This window comes from Prorops nasuta, unplaced genomic scaffold (genome assembly GCF_024137725.1).
Source record: "Prorops nasuta isolate Cenicafe-Biocafe unplaced genomic scaffold, Cenicafe_Pnas_1.2 PNAS00005, whole genome shotgun sequence".
NCBI lineage: Eukaryota > Metazoa > Arthropoda > Insecta > Hymenoptera > Bethylidae > Prorops > Prorops nasuta.
Genome location: NW_027116802.1, coordinates 10,596,637 through 10,609,438, shown reverse-complemented (window position 1 = coordinate 10,609,438; position 12,802 = coordinate 10,596,637). Strand labels below are relative to the sequence as shown.

The 12,802-nt window shown below is 37.5% G+C and overlaps 1 protein-coding gene across 4 annotated transcripts in view; it reads left to right on the top strand.

The window, feature by feature from the left end:
- The window catches only part of foxo (forkhead box, sub-group O), a 59,435-nt gene that overhangs the window by 32,131 nt on the left and 14,502 nt on the right, over window positions 1–12,802 (top strand). For all 4 annotated transcript variants that reach the window (XM_066726968.1, XM_066726967.1, XM_066726966.1 and 1 more), the window contains exons 3-5: window positions 11,365–11,489; window positions 11,575–11,769; window positions 12,640–12,755. In XM_066726968.1, coding sequence (XP_066583065.1) covers window positions 11,365–11,489; window positions 11,575–11,769; window positions 12,640–12,755 — 436 coding nt within the window. The remainder of the gene's footprint in view (window positions 1–11,364; window positions 11,490–11,574; window positions 11,770–12,639; window positions 12,756–12,802) is intronic.

The following is a 12,802-nucleotide window of genomic DNA, read 5'->3' as shown; positions in this document are numbered from 1 at the left end:
GAGGAACAATAAACTGGAGACAAAATGAGAGAGAGGGAAATCTAATTGAGATCAATTGCGACTCAGCCAGGGTCAACTTACTTCGGTCGATCCATACTGCATACATACTACGCCAAAGAGAAACTTTCTGTTTGTATTACACATGTATTCAATTAATATTACAACTAATGTCTTACGGTGGAGTCTCTCTTTTGAAATATATAGTAATAAATATTATACATATGTATAAATGATATTTAAATTATCTTTAAGAGTAAAGAGTCAGCAAGGTCCTACCAAGTATAACAACTACTTTTCTCATACCCATTAGAGTACGAGTTAATAATTGACCTAAATCTCTTTGTCCCAACCTTTTAACATTATCACTTTTTGCTACTTATGATCCATAAAGGAATAAATTATTACTTCTTGTAAAATCTACTCCAAATTGCAGCATTTTATCAGAAAATGATTTAATTATTTTACTATAGACATTTCTTCGGATTGATTTGGTTTTTCATTTATATATGTGAATCAATAATCTTGAGTTTACACTGTTGTTACGATTTGTCATGTAATTAATTATAGCTGCATTAGAGTAAAAGCTTAAGAATATAGGTGAACTCTATACGAGTAAAACCGTATATATACAATGTAGAAAAGTCGTATGAACCCTCTAACAGTCTTGTCAACAGATTTTGCTAAAGTTTCCACTTTTTTTCTACTTGATTATCTCTTGTACGTACTACTGGCAAAAACTGCACCTCAGCATCTAATCCTGGCACAGGCAATTAAAATATCCTTGCATGATTTTTTGCAAATTATCGTATATACGACAGAAGCACAGAAAAATGAGGGATAGAATTGAATAGAAACTATATAGGAATAAGAGACACCGTTTGTACATTCTACGGAAGCAGGTTTGCTCCAAGTGAGATTTGAGCTGAAAACCTTTGAAATTCTACCTGAACCGTGTACTTACTCACTTTGCTCTTTTGGAATCTTTATTACAGAGCTGCACGCGGAAACTTTTAACTGTCATCTTCTTTCTTGACAAAATTTCTTCGACTGCCCATCGTTTATAATGAAAAATTACCTCATGCTTCAACTTTTGCTTTTTATTATTGAATTCAAGCTCATTACGTTTTATATTAATTCTGTGATATTTTCAATATTGAGAAGAGAGAAACGACGAAAGAAGTGTAAATTGATAGTCTGATTTTTGCTCGTGTGAGTCATGACCCGACTGCTCCCAAGGAATAAGAAGAGAGAAAGAATTGTTCGATAGTTGAGCATTAGACAGCATTTTTCTTAATCATGGTAATGCGGATGTCGACAGGATTTGTAATTCAGATGGCCTTGGTATGTATAGCAAATGGATATAACGCATTGTGGCTGACACACCTCAGCCTGATGATGTTCGATCTTCGTGTAGGAATCGTCTTTTTCCGGCTTTTCCCCCTTTTCCAAGCGAAGCTCTCTTTCTTGATTTTCTGTTTTCTCGTGGCGCACGGTACGAAAATATTACATTTTCTCGTATCTCCCATATCCTATCCCGTATCTTCTGCGTGCCTAGCTACGGCTTAAATGTACGCGTAGATGATCACACGGCTTTCCACGCGTAGGTGCTTCAACGTGTGCTCGTACATGCATGAATTTCACGATGAGCGTTCCTGGAAGGAACGCACCCTACTAGATCACCGTATATACTTATAACGCACATACAAAACGCCACTTATATCTATACTCCGGCCTGTTTAAATAAAGCTCAAGAATAAAGGAAACTGAAGGCTGCTTGTTATTAAAATTTCTCTAGTGAGTAATTTCATCGACGCTTCGCAAGCTTCAAAGTAAACGGTATTTCTTTATAATGGTATATACCTATTAATTGTCCTGCTATTTTCCTTTAAAGCTGCTTTTCTTAAGAAACAATTTCCATACTATTTATTCAATCCTTTATATGTATATATTACATCTTCAGAAGTTTGTACGATACAAAATTCAGCTAAAGTGCTGAAACGCTTGAATTCAGCAATGTTCCTCGTATGTAGGATCTTCCAGGACAGATTCTTGATTTTTGTAACACTCTGTAGGATAAGGAATTTATTGGTAGTTGTGTAAAACTTTTTTACTATACATATGTATACGCGCGTGGAGAAAATGTAGCTTGATCTCTTTACTCGAAGAGTTGCAAAGACTGCGCGGCGAAAGGGTGAATCGGTGTTTGAGCGTGTGCATGCACCTATACTAAATCGGGGAGGAGAGAGAAAAGTAGGAGAAGAGAGAAGCTACGACTGCAAGCGGCCGTCGCCGCCGCCGCCACCACCACCACCACCACTGCCACCGCCACCGCCACCACCACTGCCGCCGCCACTACTGCTTCTGCCGCCGTCGCCGCCGCCGCGACGCCCGGCGCCGCCAGACTTTGGGTTTCAGATTAATGGATCATTTTTCTTCCCTCGACTCGACTCTGCTTGCCTCTCTTCGCCTCGCCTTGCCTCGTCTCGCCCCTTCCCTCCTCCAGTCAACCCCTCCTCCTCCTCATCCTCCTGCCAACCTTACCATACCGCGAACAACGTTCACCTCCCCATACAACTATTCGACCTACGACCACCTTCCTGCACCTTCCAAACTTCCATCTCTTCCGCTTATGAACTCGTGAAGACTTCGCGCACATCAAATGCATCCCAAACTCCGATTTCCAATGCGCATATATATATATATATATATATATATAGTCGCGCAAAACAGATTCGCGTTTGAGATTACCCAACAGGCCGCGAAGTCATGGGGACACCATCAATTCCATTTCAAAATCCGAACACACCGCGCCTCGCAATCGTCGCGATCTTAATGACGACGGTTTCAATAAAAATTCCTAAGGTTTAATATATTAGAATATAGAGCAATGCGAGATTATTTTTTGCTTTAAATTACTTGAAAGGGTTTTTAACATTTTTGTTTATTGACAGACTCAGTTTTTAGTGCATGTGTATATTGGATTATTTACATTTATTTATAGTATAATTTTCAATTTTCTTCAATTATCAGGATTTCTTGGTACGGCCTTGCGTATATACATTATTGCAAGTGCACGATACTCCCCTCTAGTTTTTCTTATTCAACCCTACTCTCGTTTTCGTCTTTCTGTATATCCCAATCCATCACTGTTTGCAACACTAACCGGGGGAAAAGTAACCCAGAAAGTCTAGTTAATTTAAAAAAAATTAATATGCAAATGCCAGGCGCATCGATAATCTTTCATTCTCAATATATAACAATAATTATTCTGATAAAACCGTTTGGCTCTTGTCTTTTCTTTAGTCATTCGAACATGGATTATAAGACACCCTTCGATATAAAGATTAACTTACGTGTTTATCTGTATCCAGGCATCGAAATGAGACTCGACTAGACGCAGATTTTCTTGAATACATAGATAAGTGTATCTTTAATGGTACCTAACAAGATCATTATCATCGTATTGATTCCCATGTATCAGTACAATATGTATTTTTATCGTGCCAACTTTTTTTTAGAATATTTTTTTAGATTAGATGAATCGGAATAATAAACTTGAAACTCTATTGGAAAAGTTTTTCTTTAAAGATATACAAACAAGTACCCGATTATCACCGTATTTTAATATTTCTCCTAATTTGTCCGTAAACGAGTTGACTTTGATATTTTGTACAAGTATCCCGGTAACATGGAATAGAACAGAGTATATCCATCTTTGAGGCAGCAATCGTTTCATACATAACCCTACAATATCTATCTCCCTTTTCAACCCCCTCTAGGCCATCTCTTACACAGGCTCTCTTTCCGAACCTACCAGCAGAGCCATGCAATTATTATGCAAATACACGGGAGTAAAACTTCGAAGCTTTACCCTCCACTATCGTACTCATCATCTCCCTCTCTCTCTCTCCCTTTATCATTTTCTCTTTTTTTCATTTCCTTCCTCTTTTTCTCTATCTCCCTAACTCCTTCTTATGCTTTCGGATTCTTTAAAACTTTCTCTCTCTCTCTCTCTCTCTCTCTCTCTCGCTCTTATGACAGAACTTTGTTATATTAAACGGAACCTCAAGGCTGGAAAAAGCGATCGAACTCTACGTGTATCTATATAAAATTGGATAAAACGGTAGTACTTAAAAATTTCACTAGAAAGCTCGTATCTGAATGGAGTTGACCGGCTAATGCGTGCCAACTTTTCGTTTATCCATTCTTTGCCACTTTATCCGGCTGATCCGTGACAAAATTGATTCTTAATCTTATCTAAATATTTGTGCTTCTTTTCTCGTTGTTAAAAATCTAAGTCGTACCATTCGTACTAGGCGATTTAGAATCTTGTTTGTCTCTTATTTATCTAATATTACTATTTCGTTAATCACGAAAATTCACAGCTTTTTAACATCATAATCTTCTTATCTAAAATAATCTAAATGAAAAACTTTTTACCTTGCATATCTTTATACCAACTCTGTGTAAGTACGATAAATATCTTGATAAGCTCGATAAATACTTCATAATAGCTATATACATGTGTATACGGGTAATTTCGTATTTAAGCTTCCTAAGTCATTCCATTTCACTGATAGAGTGAGATCAATCCAGGAATAACAACAAGACCTAACAAATAAATGTAATAATTTTATCCTTCGCATTTTAAATGATGCACTTTCTTATGAATAATCCTCTTCCTCCCTTACATCACAACTTTAGTTATTTATTTTAGTTCCTTAATTCCTTTCATTATTAACACAACTTATATGTAATCGTCGACAGCAAATTTAATTACATTAAAATTATCCCGTGCTTTTTAACAATTAATTTATGCAGATTTGATCCGATCTTTTTCAAAATTGATAGGAAGGTATTCGAGGGAGAAACGAAAATCCTTAGCTTCTTTTATCACTCACAATAAATTTTTAAGTGTCAGGGATGATATACAGTTGTTTGATTTCTTCGTATTTCTGATTTCTTTATCTTTGTTCATATCGCATTTTTAACAATCAACGGATAATACAAATGGAATCCTTCGAAATATATTTCATTGCTCTATCAATTACTAGAGTATCGGTGGTAATAAAATATTGGTCTTTCTATACGTTTCCTTGTACAATAACAAATGAAATTAAAACGTCTATTACACATTTGCGATATAACTTTCAACAATTTAGTCTACTTTAATCAATAGCTATGTCGATTTTATATACAGATTCTAATAAATACATAATATAAGAATTATCAAGAGATACCAAGTCTTAGAGGTAAGAAAAGAAAGACATTGCCATAAGTTTCTTTTAATTCAATTGAAAACGAATTATTCGTCAGTAAGTTAGAGCTATATAAAGCAGTAGCGTAAAATTATTGCTGTAGATAAGAATTATCCACCAGTTAGATCCGAGTTACACTTAATACAGTTTCCTTTCATCATCATGAAAGGCATGCCATTCTGCAGTTAGCTTACGCCACTGAATGATATCTGAGAGCTGCTTTACCGTGTATATCTACCTTGGCTTTTCATGCGAATCGTAATGAGTGCATTTGTTAAATCCTATTCAGACTGATAATACTTAAGCGTTAAATACCCAACGTGTAAAGTCTACTTTTAGATTTTTCTACGGTTATAAACTAATAATCAGAACTCATATTTGTAAGATTGCAGTGTATGGTAAAGCTAGGCTCTGATTTCATGAGAAATTTCATTAAAATTCACACATTATAAATATGTATTTCTAAACTTGCAAAAATTTCAAAATTTGTCCTATTTCTTCATTAGATTACTACAAGGTATTGTGCATTAAACTGTAACTCTAATAAGATGGGGTTATAAAGGGGAATTTTTGCGCTTGTGTGTGGTGTATATATGAGTTTTATGATAAGGCCCGCAATTGTGAATGAAGGATAAAGTGCGATGCTGCGCGTGGCTAGATTAAGATGAGAGAAGAAATCCTTATCAATGGTGTCAGGGTCTTGTGATTCGTCTTACCGCTGACAATAAGTGAGCTATCCATGTATCGGATCGAGCTACTCGATCGTTGTGCTTACTTGAGTTAAACTTGGCGCTTGCCAACTCTTCTGCGCTCGTATTACTGCTAAAGTCACTATTCCATTGCCCGTCAATTGTTATCAGTGTTGCTTGACACGGTAATAGGAATCCATTTGATAAGCTCATTGATAAGAAAAGCGCCTTCTTCATCATTACCAAAATACGTAGTGACATAATCGTGCATACAGTATATATGCATACCCTCTTCATCCGTATATCTCCAGAAACTTCTACATATTTATATAGAGATATTATTAAAATCTTCAAGATAAAAGATATAACCTTATTATTATATTATTAACTATAAAACACAACAAGTTTAATTTTATTGAAGATTGCCAGGTTCTTTTAAAGTTGATGCAAAAAGATAAAATCCTAAGATCAATATCTGGTTGAACGATGCATTTATGTGAAGAGCAGTAAATCTATTTGTTCTCTTTCGAATTACAGCTGCTGAGGCTAGCAGAGCGATTTACATCTTTAGGAAAATGTTGGTCCTACGAATTGACAGTTAAGTACGGTCGCTCGTGAGGGAAATTCGATTTTTGTCCAGTCGTCGCGACGCCGTGTGGGCGTCGAGAGCATCCATCATGCCTCCGTCGGAATTACCAATGCTTCTAACTTAAGAGATTTCCGAGCTAGGTATAGTAAGAGCGAGCATGAGAGGGAGAGAGACAGACAGAAAGAGTATAAGAGGGAAAGAGAGAGAGAGAGAGAGAGAGAGCCTAAATTTGCCCCTTACAGTGTCCTTGCAAACGAGAAGTTTTAACTTCCTGCAATGCTTCTTCTTCCTCTTAGTAAACGTTTTGGCGTTCAACGTTTTCTTCCCCCCCCCCCCCCTCTCTCTCTCTCCAATCTTAATTACAGCTCGATCACCTTACTTCTGCAATTTTATAATTAATCTTCCATTCCGATTTAGACTCTGCTAACGTTCCTAAATTCTTTTTTATCTCGATGCCTTTTATCACTCGAGCAAAGCTTCAACGACAGATGGAAATATTAAAAAGGATATGTGAGTGGATAGGGATAAGAGAAAAAACTGGTAACTTGATCCGAAACTAGTTTCGTCGAGGTTAGAGACAGTGACGAATAATGGACACTCGATTGGCGATGGAAAGGTGGTGTGAGGGTGAAGTGGAGGGGGTGGGGGTGGGAGGGTTGGTCAAACAGCCAAAATCGGGAAGGTTTACGCGATAAATTCAAGCGATATTTTTCACGGTGTAACCATCGTGTTTCCATGTCCTCATAACCGGCGCAAATTGCACAAAAATACTGCTACGTATAAATTGTGGGAAAATCGGCGTGCGTCGACAGCCCGAGACTCCCAGATCTAATTTGAGCGAAAGCCTTTCCCACTTCTGCTCGTATCCTCTTCCGTATACCGTATACTCCCAACCCTCATGTACATATACATATAACTCTCTCTCTCTCTCTCTCTCTCTCTCTCGCTCGCCACACATTTCAAAGATATCGATTCATACATTTTTTCTCGATTTTTATTTTAACTGAGTTATTCCAGGATAACGATAGCAGTTGCGATACCAGTTTCACCGAATTTTTCAAAATCTCTGACCTATCTCGTGCATCATTTCAAGTAAAGCATAGTTTGGAAACAGTAGAAGGGATAGCAGTGGAAGCATGATCAATTGTCTCCACCAATGCCATGCGAAACTCCCAAACTTTCCTTAAGATATCAGCCACTCTTTTCTATTCGCTGATTTTTCAAGCACGATAAAGAGACCGCCGCGAGGTCTCGACTGGTCACGTCGATAAAGAAATCTATTACCTCATGGAAAACTAGCAAACGGAACTGTGCTCTTCAAATTTTTATACCTGATTCAAGATTACCATACATACATTATTATTGTGTATCATCGCGAGCACCATTCTAATATCACCTTATTTTCACTTTTAAGCAATTGTTCAATCACTCGATCCCTCCTGTACCTCGTTCTGATTAAATTCTCCAGCACATATATATGTATACTTATAAAATGAAAAAACTTTTCAATTTGATATATGCCATAGAAATTTGTAGACTAGGCTAGAGAGGTCGGACTCGCGAGTGTCGGCATGTAAGAGGGTGGTTCTACAGGGTGGTTGAATCGAAGATCGCTGGTAAAACGCTGTCTTCTTCGATATCCTGGGACCAAGGAAATTGAGAGAAAACTGATTGGTGCTGTTAACGCAAATACGCGAATAAACGTACGGGATCGGAAATCAGGGCTGGTGAATTGGCTCTGTAGTATTTCCTATATATATATATATACGTAATGTCTATTTCTCCTTCGAGAAATTCCTCTTACCTCCTCGTAGCCTTGGATAGACCTTCTCTTGTTTCCTTCTCGCTTCTTACAGTATATGCAAGTCGAGATCCTCTCATGGATTTTTCTACCACATTCCCTCCCTCTACCCCCGTCTTCTCTACACCACCACATCAACACTCCCTCCATATCGCGATCTCCCAATTCGCTCGCCCGACAATTTTCCCTTCTGTCCTTCCTTCTAGCCTCCGTACACACACGTGTCCCTTGTTCCTACATTCGTGCATCTCTCATTTCTAAGGACGTTCGATCTTACATTTGGCCGTCGCGCCAGTCCGGATTTCTGATTTGAGTACTGCCAATCGACTGGAATTCGCTTTATGTACCTCTTGCGAGCTTCCGCTCGAATTAATAGAACAAAAATCTGCTAGTCAGTCTCTGACTCTTCCTGTCCTTCTACTCCTTGCGTCCGATGTCTTCATGCCTATGTGCTTCTCTCTTCCTACACCTTCGTGATTACGTTTTTCATACCTCGCGATTAATATACGGGAATACCACGAAATATATATGGATACACATTTGTTTTCTTTCTATTCCTCAATAATAGTTCTACTCCCCCCCCCCCCCCCCGGACTACCTTCGTCCACCCCCATCTCCCTCTCATCTTCTTTACAAAGACGAAAGAACGTCCACTCTTTGTTCAGTATAGACTCTTCTTTGTCATTCTACGTAAATATATGCTCTTTCTCGAATTGATCGTCAATGAAATTCAATTACTATGTAGGTACAGAGATCTTTATAGAAATTGAAGGGTTGGTCGCGTTAGCGATGCATGCTTCCCTGCTTTTCCTCTGTCTGAAACATTCAACGTTTTACGATTAAATTGCGAATACAATCTCTTTGAGTTTATTTTCAGTTTCCACTATACCTATTAGTTTTGATCCAATATAGGTATACGATAGTTAGAAAGCTTTTATTACTGGATCGGAAAAAAGAGAATAAATTTGACATTTTTATAACCGAGGAATATTTCTTTATTTATGCAACAAAGTCTACGCTAAAAGTTAATAATAGTCTCTGCTATACCACTGAGATATTTAAATGAGCACGCGCTATTGAAACTAGCTCACCGCAAGTTTTACGTCCACATCCTTTTTACTAAGGAGACTAGCAGGATGAGGTTTATCGAGACAAGACAAATGCCATGTCCGCTCTTATAAAAATAGACCTTCGTTTCCCTATTCCATACTAATTTTATTATTATATTAGCGTACAGCGCTCGTTTCTTCAAGATAACATTTTCTTTTAAATCTCTAAAAAAGTCATATGCCTGTGCATTATTTATTCTATTGTTTGAATAATGTATCGCATATAAGCTACATTATTGAAATTAATTAATCCGTCACGTTGAATCGATCGAAAACTGAAGTTCGTTGGATCGCTCATCTTTCGAACACGAGAAGCATCAAAAATTTAAGCATTCGTGCTTAAACCAAGTAACGATCGTCATTCAATATTCAAACCGCGACTTTCTTCTCGGTCGCATTTTTTTCAATCTTATATAGGGTGTAGCAGTATATACGCACTTTATCCGCAAAATTTTGCTAAGTTTATTTCGTTGAGAAATGAAAAATATCGATGTTTATCATGCAGTGATAAAAAAAAATTACGAAAGGGCCAATGCTAGTTTCTATTTATAGGTAATGAAAACGCGAGTTATGAGATTAAGAAAAGGGATGAAAAGGGAGGAAGAGAAAAAGAGGCTTGCTCAATAAATCGCGCGTTATATAGTCCATTTGAAAGGAGATAAGCAGTGGCAGCGTTCTCATTGCTCGCTGGCCATCTTTACTTTTCTAGGAGGGTTATTGCCGCGATTTTTATTGAGAATTTGACGAAGATACCGGTATCTTTATCGACGCGAGTCTTCTTGCACCGTCATTGTCCAAGAAAACTCACGCCTCCATTCCACATCTGATTCCGAATCTTCCATCATATAAACTCGATTCGTTTGCATGGAAACTTGTAGGATTGAATGAGCTAGAATTTCAAAAATTAATTCTCATTTTTTTCATGGCCTCCTAGAAAAAAATTGCAAAGATAGAAGGTACCTTGGCTGTGCTACATACATATATGTTTATAAAAGACAAGACAAATCTTATATAACTTCTCCTCAAACAGTTGACATTAATTTGGTCGATAAGACTCCTGTCTAGATAATTTCTATCTAAAAATTACGAACGATTGAGCCTAAAATCATGTGTAGCAAAGACAATCGGAACGATCTTTTAAAGGCAGAAATAGAAGCAAGGAGAAAGAATGATAATTACTATCAGATTAGATTAGATTGATTATATTAATTTGATAAACTGGTTAATATCTTATCATTTGTCATTGCAGAATAACCTGGCTGAAAGATATATACAGTTAAACATGTGAAATAATGTTGAAATGGTGATTAAAAAATGTAAATGCGGTTGTGGATTGGGATATGGTGCGCGCTCAGGGTTGATTTCTTTGATCGAGTCTGCCTGGCGTTCGGTCGGTCGGTGTGTGTCGCTCGGTCCGCGTCTATATCTCTGTGTGAATATCTAGCCTGTCGCAAAGTGCAAAGTGTCCACGGCCTTGACTACTCTAAAACTCAGACTGGTGGCGCCAAAAATGTCTTCACCGATAAAAGCAAAGGAGTTGATAGGGCTGTAAAGTTCTGACATATAGTATGCGACTATGGACGACTAGAATGGCTCGATCGCCATCAAGGAGAGGGTCCTGCGTCCTTAGTCAGTCCGTTTTCTCTATCACGTCGCGTCGTATCTTAATCGCGAAATGCGAAAGGAGCAGCGCAATGCCGGCCCATCGTAAAGCATCGTATCGCTGCTTGCGAGATTTCGATAAAAAATTCCTACTTCGCACTCTCAATATTTTAAGGAAAATCTAATAATTTTTCAATCTCCCTCATATTTGGATTTAAATCTCTTTATTGTAATTGCTCGTACCCGACTAATGGGTCTCTTGCAACGCGGAGATAAAAAATCATGTATTAACCTATTTTCATTCTATTTGTTTCAGAACTCAATCCGGCACAATTTGTCGTTGCACAGTAGATTTATGCGCGTTCAGAACGAGGGGACGGGAAAGAGTTCGTGGTGGATGATAAACCGTGACGCAAAACCTGGGAAGTCTGCTCGGAGAAGGCAAGCTATTAAGAAATTTCTTGATAAGAATGGTAAGTTTGAGATATGGATTTTTATGTGACGAATTTTTTTGATTCTCTTTCAGAGCTACGTCTATGGAAACGAGTAAGTTTGAAAAGCGCCGGGGTCGGGTAAAGAAAAACGTTGAAGCATTGAGAAACGGAGGATTACAAGCTGACGCAACACCTAGTCCTAGTAGTAGCGTAAGCGAGGGACTTGATCTTTTCCCCGACAGTCCCCTTCACCCTGCAAGTGGATTTCAGCTTTCTCCAGATTTCCGGTAAATTCTTCTTCAGCTTACACACCTATCACCAGCGTTTTCCTATTATACTAACAAAAATTTGCATTAATTGCACCTGTCTTGTTCAAATTGTTTTCCTAATTTAAAGTGACGTTTATCCTTAAACATGCAACAGATCAATTAGTGTACTAATAATATAGAGAATCGTAATAGTAAAGTATGGCGTAGAATCAATAGGTTGCTTTAATTATCCTCATATTAAATTTCCATGTTATTACAGTAGTAAAATTTGATTAGAAGCTAATTTCAAAGAAAACATCAATTCTGCAAATTTTAACTTTTCATCCACGTTAAAGATTAACGTTGCAGATATTGTCGTCGATTCAGTGCCTCGTGTTACGTTAAATAGTGTCGCAAGTTGTCCGATACGATGCTTAGTTTACGAGATATTCAATAAATAATGATTCCATCGTTGGTTAAACAGAGATAAACAGTTGGAGCATGCGATACCACTTTTGCTTGCATCACAATTCTCTCTCTTCCACTTACTGCTGAAAGAGCATTTTTTATTAAATAGCTTGAAAACACAGTTCAAAATAAAAAAAATGCTACATAGGCAATGGCGTAAATTGGGTCAATTTTTTTATAACCCTTAGTGCGTAAATATTTTTTTCACATAGTTCTTTTTAAACAAATGAAGTATTTCAATAGGAAAATAATAATTTAAAAATTTGGTCCCGCAAACGCGAAAAAAAATCCCGATTTACAAACGACGAGGTAATTCAGTCTATTAAAAAAAGTTTACAATTCTAGAGGCAATATCAAATCAAATAATAATGTTAATAAAGCTTTCAATAACCTGCAAGCTCTACATTTATGACTTTTCACTATAGTTTTTTCTCTCCCCAGTCCTCGAGCCTCGAGCAATGCTTCGTCGTGCGGTCGATTGAGTCCTATACCTGCTGTGCTGGGAGAGCCTGACTGGACGCCTACCTATACGCCTACTTATAGCCCCGAACAATTAGGTATGCCTTTTTAATATACTTCAATAATTGAGCTAACTGAATATATC